Source organism: Mya arenaria, chromosome 9, assembly GCF_026914265.1.
Source record: "Mya arenaria isolate MELC-2E11 chromosome 9, ASM2691426v1".
Taxonomy (NCBI): domain Eukaryota; kingdom Metazoa; phylum Mollusca; class Bivalvia; order Myida; family Myidae; genus Mya; species Mya arenaria.
In genome coordinates this window covers 63,802,045-63,822,470 of record NC_069130.1, presented here as the reverse complement: position 1 = coordinate 63,822,470, position 20,426 = coordinate 63,802,045, and the positions used below count along the sequence as shown (strand labels likewise).

Sequence of the window (20,426 nt, the reverse complement as noted above, 5' to 3'; positions counted from 1 at the left end):
GCATAATTGCATTCCGTTTGCGTCAATGTCTTAAATGCATAAGCTATGGGTCGACCATCTTGCATAATGGCTGCACCCACTCCATTCCTAGAAGCGTCGCATTCAAGACAAACTGGCTTCTTTGGATCAAAATAAGCTAGAACTGGGCTTTTTGTGATAACCTGCTTGACCTTTGTGAATGCATCAATTTGAGGTTGGTCCCAGACGAACTCTATGTCCTTTTTAAGTAAATCTCTCATTGGGCTTGTAATTTCGGAGAGATTTGGGGCAAACTTCTGTAGATATGTCACCATACCAAGAAATGTCTCTAGCTCTGCACGATTTTGGGAGTTTCGATTTTCCCAATTGCCTCTATTTTGGCTGTGTCTGCTTTCAGCCCTGATGATGTAACCATATGACCAAAATAAGGTATCTCTGACAGTCCTACGCGGCATTTGTCTACGTTGAATCGTATGCCCTTGTCGCGGGCACGGTCTAGTACTGCTTTCAGATTTTTGTCGTGCTCTGCTTTTGTCCGACCATATATCAATATGTCGTCAACAATTGCCTTGACACCTGTCATGTCTCCAAAGATTTCGTCTACTTTTTGACAAAATACATCTTGACTACAGCAGAGACCATAAGGAAGACGGGTGAATCTGTATCTACCAAAAGGGGTGCTAAACGTTGTCAAATATGACGACTCTTCGTCCAGTCTAATGCTACAGTAAGCATGAGTTATGTCTAAAAGACTAAAGTATTGACAACCAGCTAACTGTACTGTCACGTCGTCAAGTGTCGGCATAGGGTTGTGCGGTCTACGTATTGCCTCATTCAATGCTTTTGGGTCTAGACATATTCTCAATTGTCCAGTTTTTGGTTTTTCTACTACAACAAGGGAGTTAACCCAATCAGTCGGGGTGTTAACCTTGGAGATTATGCCATCGCTCTCCATTCGATTCAGTTCTTCCTGAAGTCGGTTACGTAATGCTTCAGGTACCATCCTTGCAGGATTCACAACGGGGATAGCATCCATTCGGAACTCCTCGGCCATTTTTTCAAAAACAACCTCGGATGTATGCCGGTACATCTATTGAAGTAGTCCGTATTTTTTTGAATAAAAGCATTAATTAAATGTAGTGTTTAAGAGTTGTATTCATTGCTCTCAGTTTAAATTGATTGCCTGTGAAGTGTACTATTGCAAACATAATTACGATTCCCAATAGTTAAGTCATAAATTTTAACTACTAAATACGATTACTACGCGATCTATTTGCAGCGGACTTAAACGTACCACTTTTTAAGTATGTAAACCGTCCATATACACCCGAGGTTGTTTTTGAAAAAAATGGCCGAGGAGGTCCGAATGGGATAGCATCCTGCTTCAAATGAAGCTTGCAAGACCCTGGAATTACACCAATTCTCGTGAAAATGTCTTTATAATCAGATAACACCTGTTGTTTGTTTAACACTTGACCAGTACTTTCACAGGTCTGCTTATCAATGGTACATGTCAGTTCGATTAAACCTAGATCTATGGAAGATTTCAGGCTCAAGAGAGGCACAGCAGTGGTATCTACCATGAAACCATGTGTTGATTGACCTTTCTTTGTATCTACAATACAACTGAACTTTTCCTAGAACTGGAATACGATTACCTGTATAGGATGTCAATCGTTCATAGGGGGGCTCTAACAGGGAATTAAAACCTAGCGCTTGAAAATCTTTGCGGGGAAGAATATTTGCTGCGCTTCCTGTATCAATTTTGAAATTTACAAGACATTGTTTTGGGCCAAGGGACAGACAGACTAGTGCACGATCGGTAGAACAAGTTGTGCTTACCGTGTCAATGTTGTATTCTTGAATACCACAGATTATCTCCTCATAATTATCGTCAACACTATTCACATTGTTTTTTTCATGCCGGCAACACTTCGCGAAATGATTGTATTTGTTACAGTTATGACACTGTTTCCCTTTTGCCGGGCACGCTCCGAATGTATGTGAAATTGCACAGATCATGCACGAGCGTCCTTGTCTCGGTGGTCCTTGTCCCGGTCTTGAAGATGAAGTCAATGGTCGGCGTTGTTGCTGACGGCGCTGTGTAATCGGCTTGTGTCCAAACGGTTTTGATCGACACACGTCCACGTCCTTATTCATTGAGCGTAGCTGTTCTTGCGAATACTCGAGGTTTTGGGCAGTTTGTATTGCTCTGTCCAGTGTTAAATCAGATCCGATGTTGATGAGTTTTTCACGCAACTTTGCTGAATTGGTTCCAAACACTATTCTGTCTCTAATCATCTCGTCTGTATTTGTAAAATTACAATCCCTTGCGCACATCCTCAAGCGAGTGATGAATGCGTCAATTGTGTCATTCTCTTGCGTTTGATTAAAGAACTTATAACGTGCAAAAATAGGATTTAGTTTTGGTTGTACATATGCTCTGTATCTTTCATAGTATGTACTGAGCTATTTCGCATCTGCCTCCGAAGTGTCTTTCCACGTACAGTGAATATCTCTTCCTCTGTCGCCTATCCACAACAGGAAATACGACACTTGCTCTTCTTCTGTTTTCGCCTTCAATGGTCCAGAGAACATCAGCTTCGCGTGACGCTCAAACTTTTCGAATGCTTCTGGCAGATTTGTCGAGTCCCATTCCATGCGTGGTGCTTGAATTCCACTTAATTCCATATTGACTAATGTAAAACTGCTCAAATCAAAATTTAGTTGATCCACAAATAACTTCTGACACCATGTTTTGTTTTCCTTGTTGTAGTGTATGTGTTCAATGTTCACTTATGTGATTTAATAAATAAGAAACACAAGTGTGCTCTAACTAGTTATTATGAACTACGCTAAGGAATGTACACCAACAGACTGACGAGGAATACTCAGCATGCAAAGAGATAAAGATATAAAGTATATAATCTGTTTCTAGAATCTGCAACAGTCGATTCAAGACGGACGTATCATTATTTTTTTTCTAAATAAATAGAAAAAATGAAAAAAGAAGACATCTTTAAAGATGTTGCCTTTGTATACACATGGAAGAAGGATTATTGGTTCCAGTTTATACGTATCAAGTATGTAATCCTCAGAGCAGGGATGTACTGACTAGCACCTGTCTATCTGGTTATGCCTAATCTTTGATTTTGATTTTGATTTCATTGGTCTTTCTGTATAAATATTTAGCCAAAGGCTTAATAGAATGACTGTTATCAATTTTACCATTGAATAGCTTTGGTTAGATTTATAGTATAAAACTTAGGACCGATAGCGGCCCGTGAAGTCACTGCGCTGCATGTACCAACTGAAGCTTCAAGGTCAAAGTTCAGTCAAATCGTTTTCGAGTTATAGTGCCAGTATTACCAGTGCACAGGAACCAATAACTTGTTCCTTAATTTCATGGTGTATGAAAGGTAAAAACTATTGATGAAAGACAGGACAGATAACTGCTCACTGCTTATGGATTTTTTTTTAAATAGAATCTAACCCATACGACCGGAAGTCGGCCATATTGGATTGTTGACAGTAGGAACCTGTTGGAAACAAAAACATTTTAGTCAAGAAATTATTGAATATAAAGCTTCAAATATGCCAGCAAGGGCGGAGGATATTATGAAGGGCTTTAAGCTGTATCTTTTTTAATCATTTTTCTCATTTGCAGGTGGTAATACCATAATTATCAGATTATTCCTGATGTCACTTTCCCAAAATTTGCTGAAAGGCAATTTTAATAAGGCCAAATAAAAAAATAGGTCTGTTTCAGGTTACCCGACCAACCTTATTTTTTCCCGCCGACGCTAACCTATTTTTCCCTGAAAAAAATGTGATTTGGGTACGAAAAGCATGTGTTACGAAATGTATATACGTAGAGTTGACAATATTAGAGTTGGATTTCTGAATGTATTTACCGTACTTCATCTTAGAGTTCGGACACCTTGAAATAATTAATTTTTAATTTAACCATTTTTACATTTTATCTACATGTATGGTAAACCTGCCTTTTTTCTTCATGTCTGCATGTTACCATTTAATAATTTATCCGTAGTTATCAATGGTTATTACGCCTATAAGTGTAACTCCTTCATCAAGTTAATTAAAATCCCATTCAACACCATTTTATACATGCATTGAAATGAATAAACACCTTTTATCGGCTTCAGATCAAACAGTCACATTGTGTGACGTCACATAACTCTCAGTTATACCCACGAGGATCTCATGGAGAGCATGGATATATTGCTATATGCAGGATTAATGTTTCTGAGTGGTGTTTTCGATTGTAACTTAAGTATTGCATTTCTAACTTTAATTCATCACATTAAATAGTTACCTGTATCATTGAATGTGTTGATTTTTATTGTTCTATATTACAATGAGTATTACTGTACGATTATTGCTTCATAAAGTCTATATTAAAAGTGTGGTACAAGTTTCAAAGTTTATTGGCGGATCGTTTTACAAACATGTCATGTCTGTGTTTTCTTAATCTCTTGATCTCTTGCCCTTGTTGTTTCATTAATCCTCCAATAAATATATCACACATCCTTTTCAACAGGCAATAAATCATTTAGGATGGGTAGTAACTAACTAACTAACTTATCACAGTGATGTATACAGTTAGGTAATCTAGCCAGTCATTGTAACGATAAAGATCAATAATATTTGTCTGTGAGACTTAGTAACTGTAAAAGTTACCATCGATGTCCTTTGGGTGTCCGAAAATTAGGTACCTAAAATAAATTATTTTTGAAAATAATAATGGATGTCCGAATTTTTAGATTGGTATATTTCAATTCTTGAACTATATTTTCTTGTCAGATACAAATGTGTCAGATACTGACTTTCGGATTGATATGTCAGACTTAAGTGTGCAATTTTGGCATTAAAACCTGCATTTTACTTGTTCTTCAAACCTGAACCCCCAGGTCCTCTTGACAGCATTGAGGTTTCCTTGGCTGATGGCTTATATGGTAAAGTGTAATTATGTTGCAGGGAGGTTAGAATTCTACAGAGGGTGATTGAAAGCAAAAGGGTGCATAAAGAAAAGTAAAACCGTTCCTGGAAAGTCTTAAATAATAGCAGAGTGGTGTACCATAACTTAGTTGAAATCCAACCATCATTGTCCAAGTATTTAACCAGACAAATAAAGAATGTTTCCTTTGAAGCATGGAACATGTTTAAAAACTACTGATAAACCTGAAAATTGATGACTTTTATTTTTGTTACTTTCTGAGTCAACAGTACTGAAATCAATATATATCAAAAAAAAATAATAAATAAATAAAAAAATATTCTGACCTACCTACCCTATTTTTATGCCCCCACAAAGTGGCGGCATATAGGGTTGCCCTTGTCCGTACGTACGTCTGTCTGTCTGTACGTGGAAATCGCTTTAGTCATTTAGGAGTTACGGCCCTTTTTTGCCAAAAATACTTCAAAAATATATGTTTCCAATCTAATTCTTGAAAAGTATGTGTCCAATCCTCACCAAACTTTACATACATGATTGTGACCATAATATCTTGATCAAGTTCGATAGCCATGGAAATCGCTTTTGTCATTTAGGAGTTACGGCCCTTTATTTGCAAAAAAAGACTTGAAAAATACGTCCTGAAGATTGTTTCCGATCTAATTCTTGAAAACTGTTTGTCCAATCCTCACCAAACTTTTAACACATGTTTGTGACCATAATATCTTGATCAAGTTCGATAGCCATGGAAATCGCTTTAATCATTTAGGAGTTAGGGCCCTCAGATTATCCTGAATAATCATTATGGCTTATTTTCTGTGACAAAAAATCGAAGTGGGGGCATCCGTGTCCTATGGACACATTTCTAGTTTTGGCAGCGTTACCTGAAACGCACCTATTTTTTTATTTGGCCTAAGTAGAAACCCATTATTATACCAGATATTATTATTTAATTTTTAAAAATGAATGGTATTTTTGTTATGAGGAATTTTAGTGAATCGCGAAAATGGCAAAGGTCATTAATTGTAGAGCACATGACCTAAAATAAAAAAAAATATTAAAATATTTAACAATAGCACAAGAGCTATAAAGCATTTTATTAGTTTAATGCAATACTGTATTACATAATCAATAAACATCAAACTTTCATCCTGATGTTATGTAGTTTAATGGGACAAACAACACTGTTATCGCAACAGTTTGTACTTATTGGTACCAGTACTTAAGTACATTGACCACAAGGCAGTGAGTCTTTTTCATACCTTTACACGTTGACAGAGCACAGTGATGTCACCTTACATTATGCATGTCTATTTTTTTAATATAGAGCCATTCAATGCAAAATCTAACATACATTTTTCGAAACTTGAAATATTTAACTACGTTTATTTGTTCTTGTCTGATGATGCTAAATGTACTGGACTCTCCACTGCTGCTACGGTGAACTAAATCCACCATTCGATGTGAGTGACATCCCTTTGAAGTGAAATGTTAACAAAAAACTTCTTCCATTTATTTCTCTATATTAAAGCAATTGAATGGGGAACAGGTTATATGAGGATGCAAATTATTCTAAAAGTATGTTTATTTCTACAAGCATTAACACAGGGGTTTCTCTCAAACATTTTTACCCTATAAACAATATCTATAGCTAACTGTGAACATTTTGGTTTTGAAAAAAATCAAAAGCAAAATTTAATTTTGAAGTACAAATGTACTTGTATTAGGAATTTCCAACTTCTATTCTGACTGTCATTAGCTTTCGGTAAACATGTATTATTTATAGTATGAGCTTAAAAAAGATTCCTGTCCCATATTGCTTTGCAAATTTCAGTCTAAGCTTAAACACTCAATGAAAAAACTACAACTAAGTGACTTTATATCTTTACATATTTAGAAACCCCTGACAACTTCATTTCACTTTAGATCATATTTGTTTAAATTCATTTCTCTCTCTTTTAATAATTAACTCTAATATTTAGTCTTGTAAAGTATGTAAATTCTTAGTAACATGAATGTGTATGAATGTGTATATATTTCTTCATCCTTAACTACTGTGTAGAAATTGGATGAATCTCCGTGATGCTGACAGTGGAAAAGTTCTGTGGCAATCTAGTGATGATTTGTAAGTATGTCAACCTCATTAATCCAATATTTCATTCATAAAACAATGCATTTAATTAAATACATTGTTAATATGAATCAGTAAAGTATTGACGATAGCATATTAATGGTGAATCTCCTTCAGGGATATAAGCATTGATTAAAATTACTCATTTGAATTTTAATTAACAATCTTATTTGCTTAAGGGCATAAAATATACCAAAACAGTTTTTCCATTTCATTCTATTTTGAATTTGATGAATTGATTTATTGAAAGCAAATAACGTGGTCACATTGGTTTCATAAAATGTGTATAATATTTTGGCAGCATTAATAAAACAAAAACCAACGTGAACTGTCATGGACGCTGTAAAAACAATAGAAATATTATATTTTCAGGTCATCGCCTGGAGTTGAGCACGAAGGTATGATCTCTCCAAATCAATTGATAGTAACGTGATAGGTCTGTCATGTGAAGGAAATTATCTTGATTAAAATGTTGATTTTTAGCTGAACTATTCAAAGACTTTTTTTGCATGTAAGCACACATGAATTAATATCTCAGCAACTACTTTATGTATTGCATTGAGACTCTATACAATTGTACTCAACCATCCAACGTACTTGAATAACCAAGTTTGATTAGTGTTTTGCATAAAATACAATTATGGCCCTTTCTTATTTAACTTGGTCGGAATGTTCCCCTTGATCATATCTCACCACTTGTAAAAGTGGGTCACATGGGTACAAAAACTAGGTCACTAGGTCAAATCTTAGAAAAATCTTTGGAACAAACTTGAGGCATTATACATGGTCAAATACTCATGAAACTTAATCAAAATGTTTTCCTTGATGAACCCTTGGACGTATATAAAACTGGGTCACTGTGACACATATGATCGAAAATTAGGTCACTAGGTCAATTCTGAAAAAAACTTGTCAGGAACCATATCATGGTAATGATTGGTTAGATTGTGTTTAAACTTGGTAAGGATGTACCCCTTGATGAAATATGGACCTCTTGTAAAAATGGGTCACATGGGGTCAAAAACTACGTCACTAGCTTAAATCTTAGAAAAATCTTTGGAACACATCAGAGGCATAATGTATGGTCTAATATTCATGAAACGTGATCAGAATGTTTTCCTTTATGAACTCTTTGAAGTGTTTAAAACTGGGTCACATGTCATAAAAAAATTAGGTCACTAGGTCAAATCTTCCAAAAATCTCTATATATACAAAACTTTTATTTCAAATAATCCCAAACAAACTCAAACTTATATCCAACGTTCATAATATGACATGTTAATATAGGAATATTCCACCTACTTTTCATTTCCATTCCATGAACTTTGCCTAATCAGGCGGGGGATATCAATTCAACTTATTTGCTTGTTCAACATTGAAATTCTTGTTAAGATTTTGCATGAACCGTGACCATATTTAATCAATATCCCAGCAAATACATCATGTATTGCTTTGGAACTGTATACAAAGGCTCCCAACCATCCAATGTTCTTAATTTATCAAGAAAGATAAGTCAATCTTGTATATTGTATAAATTTTGCCCATTTCTTATTCAACTTATACCTGGTTTAGGTTTTACATGTCAGCACATTGAAGTGTCTGGTTCTGCATTTACTTCATGTATTGAATTGAGACTTAACACAATCAAGTATGATAAATCCATCTTGCATATAATCCAAATTTTGCCCCTTTATTTCTTTATTGGTTTAGGTTTTACATGTAATCTAATTTTACAGTGATCTACGCATGTTTTTCAAAAATTTGCAATCCTTAAAGTTAAATGTGGAAGAGTTATAGAGCTTAGTGACAGTTCTTGTAATTGTACCGATGAAAACAATTATGAATAGTTAAGATAAATGAATAAAACAACTTGTTTTTATTATTCAAAAACATTTTATGCCATTATATGAAAATTCTGATTAATGTACATGTATGTAATAAAGATATTTTGAAAGGAAGAATACATTTCTCCAAATGAGTAATGCATCAAAGAATAAATAGCTGCATCAAATTTATATCACACTATTTTCAGCAAGAGTACCAAAAAAGATTCTGAAATGCCGGGCTGTTTCAAGAGAGATCAACTTTTCATCAAAAGAGTCCATGGATAAATTCAGATTAGAACAGAAAGTATTGTTCAAAGGAAAGTGTTTAGAAGGTAGGAAAGAGGATGCCCTTAACTTATGTAAACCAATGCAGTACAATGACTTTAACCTTTTGTTCATCATGGGATGTACAACCTACGGTGTTTCCCTTAGTTTTGACCAAGCTGTCTACCATTACTGCCTTGTGAATGCCTGAAATGCAACATACTTCCCTTTTATCTTGCCCCATGCACCTAGTGCATAGTCTTTGACAGCTGTTTGTGTATTGGGATAAGCACAAGAGTACAGAAATTTTCTTAAACAAGTAAACAAAAAGCAATAAATGTTAAGTTGGTAAAAAGTGATGATCAAGGTCTGTCAGAGATCAATTATTTACTACTGTGTAGCTGATAATTAATTACATAATCTCACAATTGATGGTGCTGTATTCTCTTATTAAACATAGAATTGTGCAATAGAACAATACTAGGGTTTCTAAATGGCAACCACCCAAACAGCTCAACATAATCATTGAACATTTATTTAAGTAAGGAAAAAACATGGTAATGGTTTTTGTCCCTGTTAAAGGCCGGGGTAATAGTATAAAAGGCAGACAGTCAGAAAAATGGCCACTTCACTTGACCTCACAGAGCTGGCTGCTAGTACAGACTGCCAGTACATATTTTTCAAATATACAAATAATTAACAAACAAAAAAAGCTAAAATTTGCAAGATGGTTCATTAAATGTATCAAAAACATATTTTGTGAATTTCAAGTCTACAGGTTTATTATCATAGTATGAGGTTGTAACTGCCATATGGTGGGAAACATCCATTATCTGGGTTGATATATACTATCAAATGGTTTATTAAAACGCAATTCTAGAAGTATTGGTAATGGTATATGAAACTTTATTTATCTAATCTCAAATGAGGAACCAATGGACAAATTCTTATGTATTACTCTATCCTGAATGATATAACACAACAAGCCATGTGAATGTTTACAATCAAAACTGCTGACCAGAGCAGACCTCATGAACCTGAATAACCATGCCTCCTCTGCCAAATAGGCTTAAGTGCTGTCTGTTAGGATATTTGGGGTCAGGCATCTCAGCCTTTAACTCCTAGATAAGTACAAGGTTGCACATTTAAAAGTATCTTGTAAGAAACTAAAGATATAACTAAGTAAGTACTATGACAATCCAATGTCTGTATTTCAGAGTGGCTGTTTGAGTTTGGTTTTGTGATCCCTGGTTCCACCAATACGTGGCAGAGTGTGATAGAAGCTGCCCCAGAGAGCCAGATGATGCCTGCTAATGTACTCAAGTATGTCTGATTGTCATTTTCTCTAGTTTTCTCTCCAAGTACTAATTCATTGAGCTCTTTTAAACTGAAGGAGAAGTTTTGTAGGTTTTCTTGACTCTTGAATGTATAGGTATGTTTTATGCATACCTGTAAGGATTTTTCATTGAAATCGCTTGAAAGATTAGCTGGAAGGTGTAATACAGCAACCGGCAGTATCAGCGAAATTATACAAGTATATGGATATAGTCTTTTTAGTGGTTGTTTGACTCTATGTTATAAAATATGAAGAGCTTTTTTCATAGTTGTTTGTTTGAAGACCATTTTCTTATAAAACATGAAATCATCATTATGGCAAAGTGGTCAACAAAGAAGGCTTATTTCGCCAATGTTGAAAAGAAATATTAGTTTAGCCTGTAGTTTTTTTTCCTTCACTCTGAATGTATCTCCAAATTAAATAGTGCAAATTTGCTGAAAAATGAGTCATATTGTGTTTATTGCCCATATATAACTAATACAATACCTCTTTTAATCAGGGTGAGAAAAGTTAAGCAATAAACGTGTTCCTTTTCACCCTTAAGGTGACTCTTGTTTGAGTCCCACGAGAGGGGAAGGTTGTTATTGCCTCTGAAAATGGACACCAGTACTGGTTTGCATCCAAAAAGACTTGGGAATGATTCGATTCAAGCTGAAATAAATGAGTATAAACAATTTCCTTTCTTTTCAGTGGTAATGTGGTTATTGAAACCAGATTTTACGATGAAGCGGTTCTAGTCAGCACCTCCAAAGTGAGAATCTTCTATGTGTAGCGTCCAGCAAAACCATGTGACTTCACTGTATAGTAAACGACTAAAACATACACTTGACTTTGCAAACAGTGTATAACAGAAAAATGGGGCTTCTGATTGGCTGGTCCTTTGAAAATAGCCATTACATTTTAAGTGAAGACTGTGTTATGGATGACTCCTTTGTAAAATTGAATTATCTTTATTTTACTAGGTTAAGACACAATAAGTTGACAAAAAAAATAATATTTAGCATAAGTTATGATATCAATAACATGCAATTAATTTGTATGTACATAAGTGTAAACAAACTTCAATGAAAACTTCAGTATGCATTTAGTGGAATACCTGCTCAGTGCATCCAGCAGAATGGCCAATGTGCAGCAGGGTCAAACATTACAGGTACTGGTATATCTAATTAAAAGACACATTTCCTTTTCATCAGAAACAACCAATTTTGTCAGTCATGCTCCTGAAGTGGACAGAGACAAATTAAGCTTTCTTTTTAGGATATCAACCTTGGTTCAGTGTGACTACGATAATGAAAATGATTTCTTTCCCAGGTCAGCAAGAATGTGCATATAAGAAATTTGCTGATTCTGAACAGATTCATGATATTTAATATACTAATTTATTTTCATCATAAGTGTGTACTACAATGTTTTTCGTCTGCCAGGTAACTAAAACATTGTCTCATTAAAATTATTTATTGCCACCGTTCCGGAATTGTTACTCTTTCATTATCCTAATGATCCTTATTTACAAATATTTCATCTCATTAAAATTTGGATCAAACTTATGTTACTTTTCTTAATTTTCAAACCACCATAAATTCTACAGTGATATATGTCAACGATGTGAATGTTTTTAACAAAGTTGAAAATGGTTTTGTTTATGATATTGCTTGTGTTTGAAAACCATAGACTTTATAGTTAAATGTGTTACAGTAGAGTTTTCATGTTTGGACATCGCTCAGGCAGTTTGTTTTGAATATATATGCCTTCTTAATAATTAGTTATAGTCTAGACCATTTCTCATGAAAAGCAACATTTAAGAATATTACTTGTGAACGTTCCAGTAAATATTGTATTTCAGTAATAATATACATGTACATGTAAACTATATATGTCTCATTCTTATAACCCATACGATATTTCATAATTTTGTATGTGGAAAGAAATATGATGGGTTTCAAGACGTAACCTGCTCTATACAATAGGGTGTGAAGGCCAAAATCATGAAAAATTGTAGCCTTATAAGTAACAATAGTTTTGTCTGATCACATCTGATTTAAGATTGACTTTTTCTTGCTTAACATTTGATATTGGCCTTTAAATTCAACAATGAAATTGTCCCCTAAAAAGACACAATAAGTGTAGATAGGGAAGCTGGAAACCATCATAGTTTTTGTTTTTGTTCCACCTTAATGTCCAATATGCTTGAACATGCATCTACAGGTAATTTTCATGTTGCACTAATTTATATACTATACAATATTGTACTTAACACGTTTATTAAATATTTGATGTAGGGCATACAGTTTTGTTAACTTCAATACAACTTACAGTTACTTTTTATTCTTGATATTTATTCAGGGGTGGTATTAAATATTCACCTTAAATCAATCTTATGGTTATACATTATTGACATCATTCATTCTTTTTGTCAGTTATTAAAAACTAGTAATCCCATAAGCATAAAGCTACACCAAATCTTAGATCCAATTAAGACCAATATTGAATATCAGCCCAGCTCTAAGACACTGTCCTTCGTAGAAGTATCTTACTATGTGTCACTGTGTGTGTTTGTAGTTGTTCTGTTACTCCCCTGCAATAGCTTCGAGAGCTGCAATGTACACCAGTTATGGTGTCTATTTAATTGGTACAACATTAATGGTTCAGTCTGTGCCTATTATTATTATTATCATGGCCATTACCCCTTCCATTGTACATGTACAATTATGTGCCTACCTTTAAGACATGTCATCATGGCTGTTACTTCTATTATTGTACTTTTCTACAGTTAAGAAATGTAACATGGCCTAACTTCTATGACTGTTCTTGTTGAAGTACTTGTTGTCATGGCTGTACTTTCTATGACTGTAGTTGTTTAAGTACATGTTGTCAAGGCTGTACCTTCTATGACTGTTCTTGTTGAAGTACTTGTTGTCATGGCTGTAACTTCTATGACTGTAGTTGTTGAAGTACATGTTGTCAAGGCTGTACCTTCTATGACTGTTCTTGTTGAAGTACATGTTGTCATAGGTGTAACTTATATGACTGTTCACGTGCAAGTACTGCCTACATATGAGACATGTTCTCATAGGCGTAACTTCTATGACTGTAAGGGTACAAGTACGTGTTATCATAGCCTAAACTTCAAGGATTGTACTTGTTTAAGAAAATGTCTACATTAATAAAGGATTGATCTGTTAATTGTGTACGTTCATGCAGTATGAATGCTTGGGCCCGATTTTGCATTTCTATGATAGTACATGCACAAGATGAGTACTGACAGTTACAAGGTTTTAAGTGACATGAAATCAATAAGTGACACCAACCTTTGCTGATATTGTTGTAAATCCATTTTAATTATTGCAAGGGTTAATGAAAACTGAAAAAAACTTGAATAAATGTGTATTACATTGTATCACACTCTTTAATTATTGTTTAATGCTATATTATTTTGTTTCATGACACATGCTATGTCTGATCAATAATTTTTGTGATATAAAAATGATCTATATTCTTGCAGGGACAAGAATCATGATACTTCTTTTTTGTAAACAAAATTTGAACAGTGTACTTGGGCAAGTTTTTTTAATTTTTGTTACTCGGGTTTCCAAAAAAATAATGTCCGCGGGAGGAAGGTCAAAATTTGAAAACGATCATGACTGTACTTTTATTTTTTTCAGATTTATATCCTGTTCTAAAAATATTAAAAGGATCAAATTGTATCAAAAAGCGATTTTTCCTAAATTTAAAAAAAAATGGGTTAACAGTTCTGAGGAACAAAAATTAAAAACCAGCCTTAGTACATGGTTTAATAAAATAGGGACTTCTAGAACTGCACAATATTTTGTTTTATTTGCACATGGATTTTCAGTAGAAACTTGAGACCCATGTTGGTATGATTGTTGCTTCAAATCTGATGTTAAAAATGTATATTGATAGTTAGGTGTTAACATTTTTGTTAAGTACATGCATAGTAAAATCATTCGGGTTAACTTTGTGTTGATACAGACTTCTGTAAATGATCAGTTAAAATTTTTAAGATACATTCCAAAACATTAGGAGCCATTTTATCAATGATTGTATCATACGTTCAATTTTTCGAATCAATACTTTTTAGCAGTAAGAATATCTATTTCGAAAAAAGATAATAATAGTCAGTTCAAACACAGTTCATTTGATTTTGCAAGCAAAATGTTTTATTTCATTTGTAGCATTGATTAATTTTTCTAACTTAAAAATTCTTGTCCAATGATCTTAGGATATTTTGCCACATGCTCATTGGTAATATGGCCCCTATCTCTCTATAATAGAAGAATATATCCAACATATTATTCAGATGATTGATAGCTGAAACACCCTTACTTTGCTTTAAATGATGTTCGTATATATATATATATATATATATTTATTATGTCGAAAGTAGTTTGTAGAAAGTGTGTGTGCTTCATGATTTTGTGATATTTAAATTTTATTATGATTGGACTTTTTGGCGTGAATGGAACACTGTTTCAGGTCTTATACATAGATGTTTATTTTGTTTGTTTTTAAATTTTTATTTATTTTCTTTCCATCCATACTTTTTTGTGAACATTTTGTACAATATCATTATAAATAAATTTAAGTATTCAATTGTGTTGTTAATGTAAACAAATTGTATTTCTTTGGACTATATTATGAGATAGCCTGCATTCCTGACCCTTTAAAATGTGAAACTTTCATGTCACATGATGTTTTTAGTAGGCTGGTTATCAAAATAACCAGCAGCCAATTATATAAAACTGAAATAAGTTGTACACAGGTGATCTTAAGGCTAGATTGCACTTTGAAATGATTTGATAGGTTAAAATTAATTTTTGGATGAATATAGACCAATCAATAACAATTTTGCAAACTTCAACATAACCAAATACTTAAACAGTTTTATACAATTGGCAACAGATGGCTTATAGTTTTCCAAGAGTTATAGCCCTTGAATCATAAGATAGACCATCCTCTAAGGGAAACTATTGTCCCATCTTGACAGATGTTGGTTATAAACTGTTATCAATGTATGATTCAGCTAAGATCTACTGTAAATTGTCATAACAGTCAAAAGAAAGAATAATTTTAACAATTTATTGGTTCTCTTTGAAGTGAGATTAATGCCTAATGCAATCAAAAGTGATGAAAAAGATGTAGCATTACCCTTTAACAAATCCCTTGCATTGTTAACAGGCATATAGCTCAATGGTACAAATGTTAATTATTGTAAGTTATGAGTCATGTATTGTGCTAGGAGTCTCTTAAACTCTTCAATCCATGTCCTTCCGAAAATTCTTGAGTAGCCAAGCCTCAAAAGTATAGACGATGCATATCCATGGGTTGATATTGCATGGGTGTGTCATCCATTTAGGAAAGTCAAACCCACTTTGTTAACATGTAATTTATAATGGCTTTATGAATTTATTTAAAACAGAGATTCCATATATATATATATATATATATATATGCAGGTCATAACCATTTAGAACAAAAAATACTTTATTTTCTTCGCAGTTGTCTGATTATGTATTTCACAATATTTATTGGTCCTGTTAAAACAAACTTTACAAGATTTAAACCCTTTTTTGACCACACTTTATCCTCAGACTGTGTCCACATTCCTACACTTTTGCTTGATGCCTGATGTTCCAACTTAACCAGTCTATCTATATATTGTAACAAATTCTGATTGGTGGAAGCCGGGTCAATTTCTTTTAATTGTTCTAGAGATGAAATTTTACATATTCCCATTTTCACCAGTTCTTCGTTTACTTGAATATTCCATCTGAATCTCTGAAAAACAAAAACAAATACACATCTTATGAATCTTTTATCATTCTAAAACTGTACATTCATGATTGATTTAAAGTGTTGACCAACATTTCTAACATGAAATGTTGTAGTTCACTTAAGCATTTTAACCTGGGAATCACACAGAAAACAGATGCCGAAAATAGTCCTGTTTTCTTTGTGCAGCTTGAGACACATACAGGTATCATGTTGTCTGGCAATAATGTCTTAGGCTTTCTAGTATTTCTCAATGAAAGTCTACACATAACGAACCTGGCTACAGTGTTAATTGGCAATAATATCTCAACCATGTTTGCTCAACAGCCAGATCACTGTATTCATTCCACTTAAATTATCCAAATTTGACCAAATTCATTTCATCAGCTTCGGCCTTGCATTATTTATGTTATCTTTACCAAATTTACTGACATTATTTATTGGCATATTATATTTCTTCACTGCTCACAAACATTCTGATTGCCATATTAATTCCAGGAGTTATGGCCCTTTACTGTCCAAATTTGACAAAACACTGGTCTTTATTTAAACACATTGACAATGGTAATATAAGCCAACATGTCTAATCACTGGCCGTCACATCTATATGGCTTAAAGTTAATATGTTGAATGTTTGTCTCGTTATGGATATGGTTATTAAAGTTTATATTTGACACCAAGGTTATAACAATACCTAGATTATTTTTCTTAAAGAACAACATTTATACAATTATGATTAAGCAGATTACCAAGGGCCTCCTTGGTGAGGGACAAACATTACATCACCTTGATCACTTCAAATTCAAACAGATTAAAGAATAGCCCCTACCCTTGGTATTTCCACCTTGCAATGCAGCCTAGCTTCCCCATGCTCTTTGGATCTATGGAGTAGATGAAACCATACAACACGTTCAAGCATGTTTTGCTGTAACCAAAGATGTCCTTCAAGGCTCACATCGATACAAGCAAGGTGGACAGGTAACAGATCTGTAATGAAGAAGTTAATCAAGTTTCATTGTGACCAAAGCCCTCAAGTATGTTTCCTATATATAGTACAAAATAAGCTCTGATATATAACAAAAAGTTACAAAGGATCCCTGTTATAAACCAGATCTGTGAGTAATATAGAGAGGCCATGAGACAGTGCCTTGTGGGGGGTGCAAACCCAAAGCCTCTTTGATGAGAGGCAAAGACAAACATAAATATAGTAAATATACCTGCTCACACTCTTCATAAAAAGGTCGAAAATGGTATATGAATTTTAAACAAAATCGTTTTATTACCTGGGCTCACATGAATACAGGCATAGCGTCTATATCAGTGACAGTTCTATTATGTACATGAGTGGAAAGAACGAGCGGCTTACAGGAATACCAGAAACAGGATCAATGTAGGCTGCTGTGCGCATGTACTTTTGACATGATCCAAGCTTATGTCATTGTCTTTGTATTTAATTATTGCCTTAATTCCTTTGTTATAATCATTTTGAATATGCCAAGACTTTATAAGAACACCAAACTGCATTAAGTTCATTTTTATAAAAAATGTAGATCATTATTTTCAGTAAATTATATGATAAAAATACATGCTGCATAGTGGTCGATTTTGAGAGGCCTTGAAGAAGATCATCTTGATGGTGATCCAACATTGGGACGTTTTAATTGAAAGGCACACTTTGGATACCTTATATGTAAGCTTTATTATGGGAAATTGTTGACTAGTTACCAGACTAATTTTAAAATCACAAACATTGTGCATTTATTGTCAATAATCCAAAGAAATAAAAATGTATACCAGTGGATTTTGGCTTGGTAAATGGGACCTTTAACTTGACAATGGGCTTATGTTGTATGTGTAACACCCCATCATTATCAATTCGCCTCACTTGACCTAGAAGCTGGACTCGGTTCTGGATAAAATCTGTTGGGATCTTCTCAACGCGGGTGAATACTGTCGTCTGCAATGTTTATTTTTATTTATTTTCTTACAAAGATAAATTGGTATTGAAAAACTTTATTATGAACTCATTATAACAAAATAGTATTTGATTGCATGGCATTTTAAGATATTGCCATAAGGAAGTTATTGTGATTCTTGGTTTTGAGGGAACTGAGATATTTGACATTAATTGAAATATGCATAATTTGGAACACAATGATGGAACATATTTCTCAGGTGAGTTATATCAAACTAAAAAAAAACAGTGTTTTTCTGAAATCATATAAGATAGGGTATGTTAATAGGTCTCTTCCCCAGTTAAATTCTAAAAAGCAAACGGTTTCACTTCCCTGATGGAAAACCTCTTATATGTTATATGTTATTCTTACTTTCTTATTCTTACCGCTTTGACCTTCCACGCCATATAGATTACTGTGATTCCACCAGCAGCATACAAAGCATTCTGAAACAGAAATTAAATGCTACATATTCCGCATTATGAATGAAAGTATGTGAATAAATGATTGTCGCAGGTAGTAATTTTGACCAGTTGATTTTTGTATTTTATATTAACATGACTTTTGTATAGATGCATTTTTTTTATAACTTGAAAATTTCAAATTCATTGGCCCAGTTGTGAAAATGATCTTCGACTTCATCTTACATCACCAAACTTCATAGAAGTACATATAAATAAAAAAAAACAGTTGAAACTGCTACCTGTGGATGGTCAGCTTCACTGATAAGCTATTCTGATGATATTCAAAGTATAAATTAATATCAGACATTTGAAATGACCTTTGACCAAACATATCTTTAGGAAAAACATTTAAATCAAAATCTTACATTTGGCATACATGCTAGTTAGTGCCTTAATATTACTTTTAAATGAGATTCTCCTAAAAATGGCTAATCCTATTGCTACATGCGGTGTTAAAAATGTAGATGTGTTTGATATAAGTCATTTTTATAACAAACTGGCTTAGACCTTTCATCAGATATTTCATACAACTCCCATATTACAAGAATAACAGCAACAGCCAATAAGACCTTGGGCTTTCTTAAGCGTAACATTACCACAAGAAATGAATCTGTGAAAGCTATGGCTTACAAAACCCTAGTTCGGCCGCAAGTTGAATATGCATCAACAGTCTGGAGCCCCTACACCCAGTCAAATAAAAATAAAATCGAAATGGTCCAGCGAAGAGCCATCCGCTGGGTTAAATACAACTATTCCCCTCTTGCAAGTGTTACTGAGATGCAAAACAGCCTTGGCTGGCGGTCACTCGAATATCGCAGAAATGACATGCGGCTCATCATGTTCTTCAAAATCTTACACAACATCGTGGCCATTAACCTTCCACCCTATATCCAGAAGCCTGTCAGACTTAGCCGGCACGTTCATCCCCATAGCTTTCAGCAAATCCAAGTCCAATCCGATTATCACAAGTGGTCCTTTTACCCCCATAGCATAGTTCTTTGGAATAGCCTGCCCGTCAATGTAGCAACTCTGCCAGCAACAGAACTTGATAGGTTCAAACAGGCAGTGTCAAGCTTACAATATTAGTTTTACGTACTATCATATTTTACTTTTTAAAAATGTTCTCACGACTAACATGTTTTAACCATGACTGGATTTTGTTTTTCTATTCCATGTCTCACAATGTTATCTTTTATTTCTTTCTTTCACTTTACTAACAGTCCGACGCGCACCTGCCAGTAATACTCGAAAGAGGGGTTCGGCAGTATTCAAAGATAGATAGAACTGTATCATTGGCAGGGTTAAAATTCTGTATATTTGTATTTGAAAAATATTCTGTTTATGAATTGCCCTTACAAGTTTTAGTGGTGAGATTTGAGATGACCTTGTCACATGATATGACTAATATGACCGTCCAGTGCGTTGACATAAACTATATATCCGCTACTATTATAACTAACACTTTTTATCGTTTCAATAAAAATATATCCGAAAAACGACAGGTCCGGAAATGAATCTCTTAGAAAGAATTTAACATTTATTACTGTAAAAATGCGATGATTTCGGTCAACAAACACTTGAAAATCGTCAATAAAAGTCTTCTTAATCCGACGGCTGCCATTGGTTCTATTGCCATCATCCATATTCAATACGCGTGGGAAAAATAGATGTCAAAGATGTTTTTGTCCGAAAGTTTGACAGCTATA

The 20,426-nt window shown here is 34.0% G+C and overlaps 2 protein-coding genes across 2 annotated transcripts; one reads left to right on the top strand and one right to left on the bottom strand.

Moving 5' to 3' along the window:
* Positions 1-3,494: 3,494 nt before the first annotated feature.
* On the top strand, positions 3,495-15,122 carry LOC128202952 (retinal rod rhodopsin-sensitive cGMP 3',5'-cyclic phosphodiesterase subunit delta-like). Its single transcript, XM_052904150.1, has 6 exons — positions 3,495-3,614; positions 7,017-7,079; positions 7,458-7,483; positions 9,118-9,243; positions 10,393-10,498; positions 11,202-15,122. The coding sequence occupies exons 1-6, from the start codon at positions 3,574-3,576 to the stop codon at positions 11,281-11,283; spliced, it is 444 nt and encodes a 147-aa protein (XP_052760110.1). The 5' UTR covers positions 3,495-3,573; the 3' UTR covers positions 11,284-15,122.
* A 472-nt stretch (positions 15,123-15,594) lies between these two features.
* Positions 15,595-20,413, bottom strand: LOC128246969 (protein C3orf33 homolog). The gene is made up of 5 exons (XM_052965544.1): positions 20,265-20,413; positions 18,643-18,702; positions 18,096-18,258; positions 17,131-17,288; positions 15,595-16,307 (listed from the first exon to the last, which is right to left on the bottom strand). The coding sequence occupies exons 1-5, from the start codon at positions 20,361-20,363 to the stop codon at positions 16,014-16,016; spliced, it is 774 nt and encodes a 257-aa protein (XP_052821504.1). The 5' UTR covers positions 20,364-20,413; the 3' UTR covers positions 15,595-16,013.
* Positions 20,414-20,426: the final 13 nt, after the last annotated feature.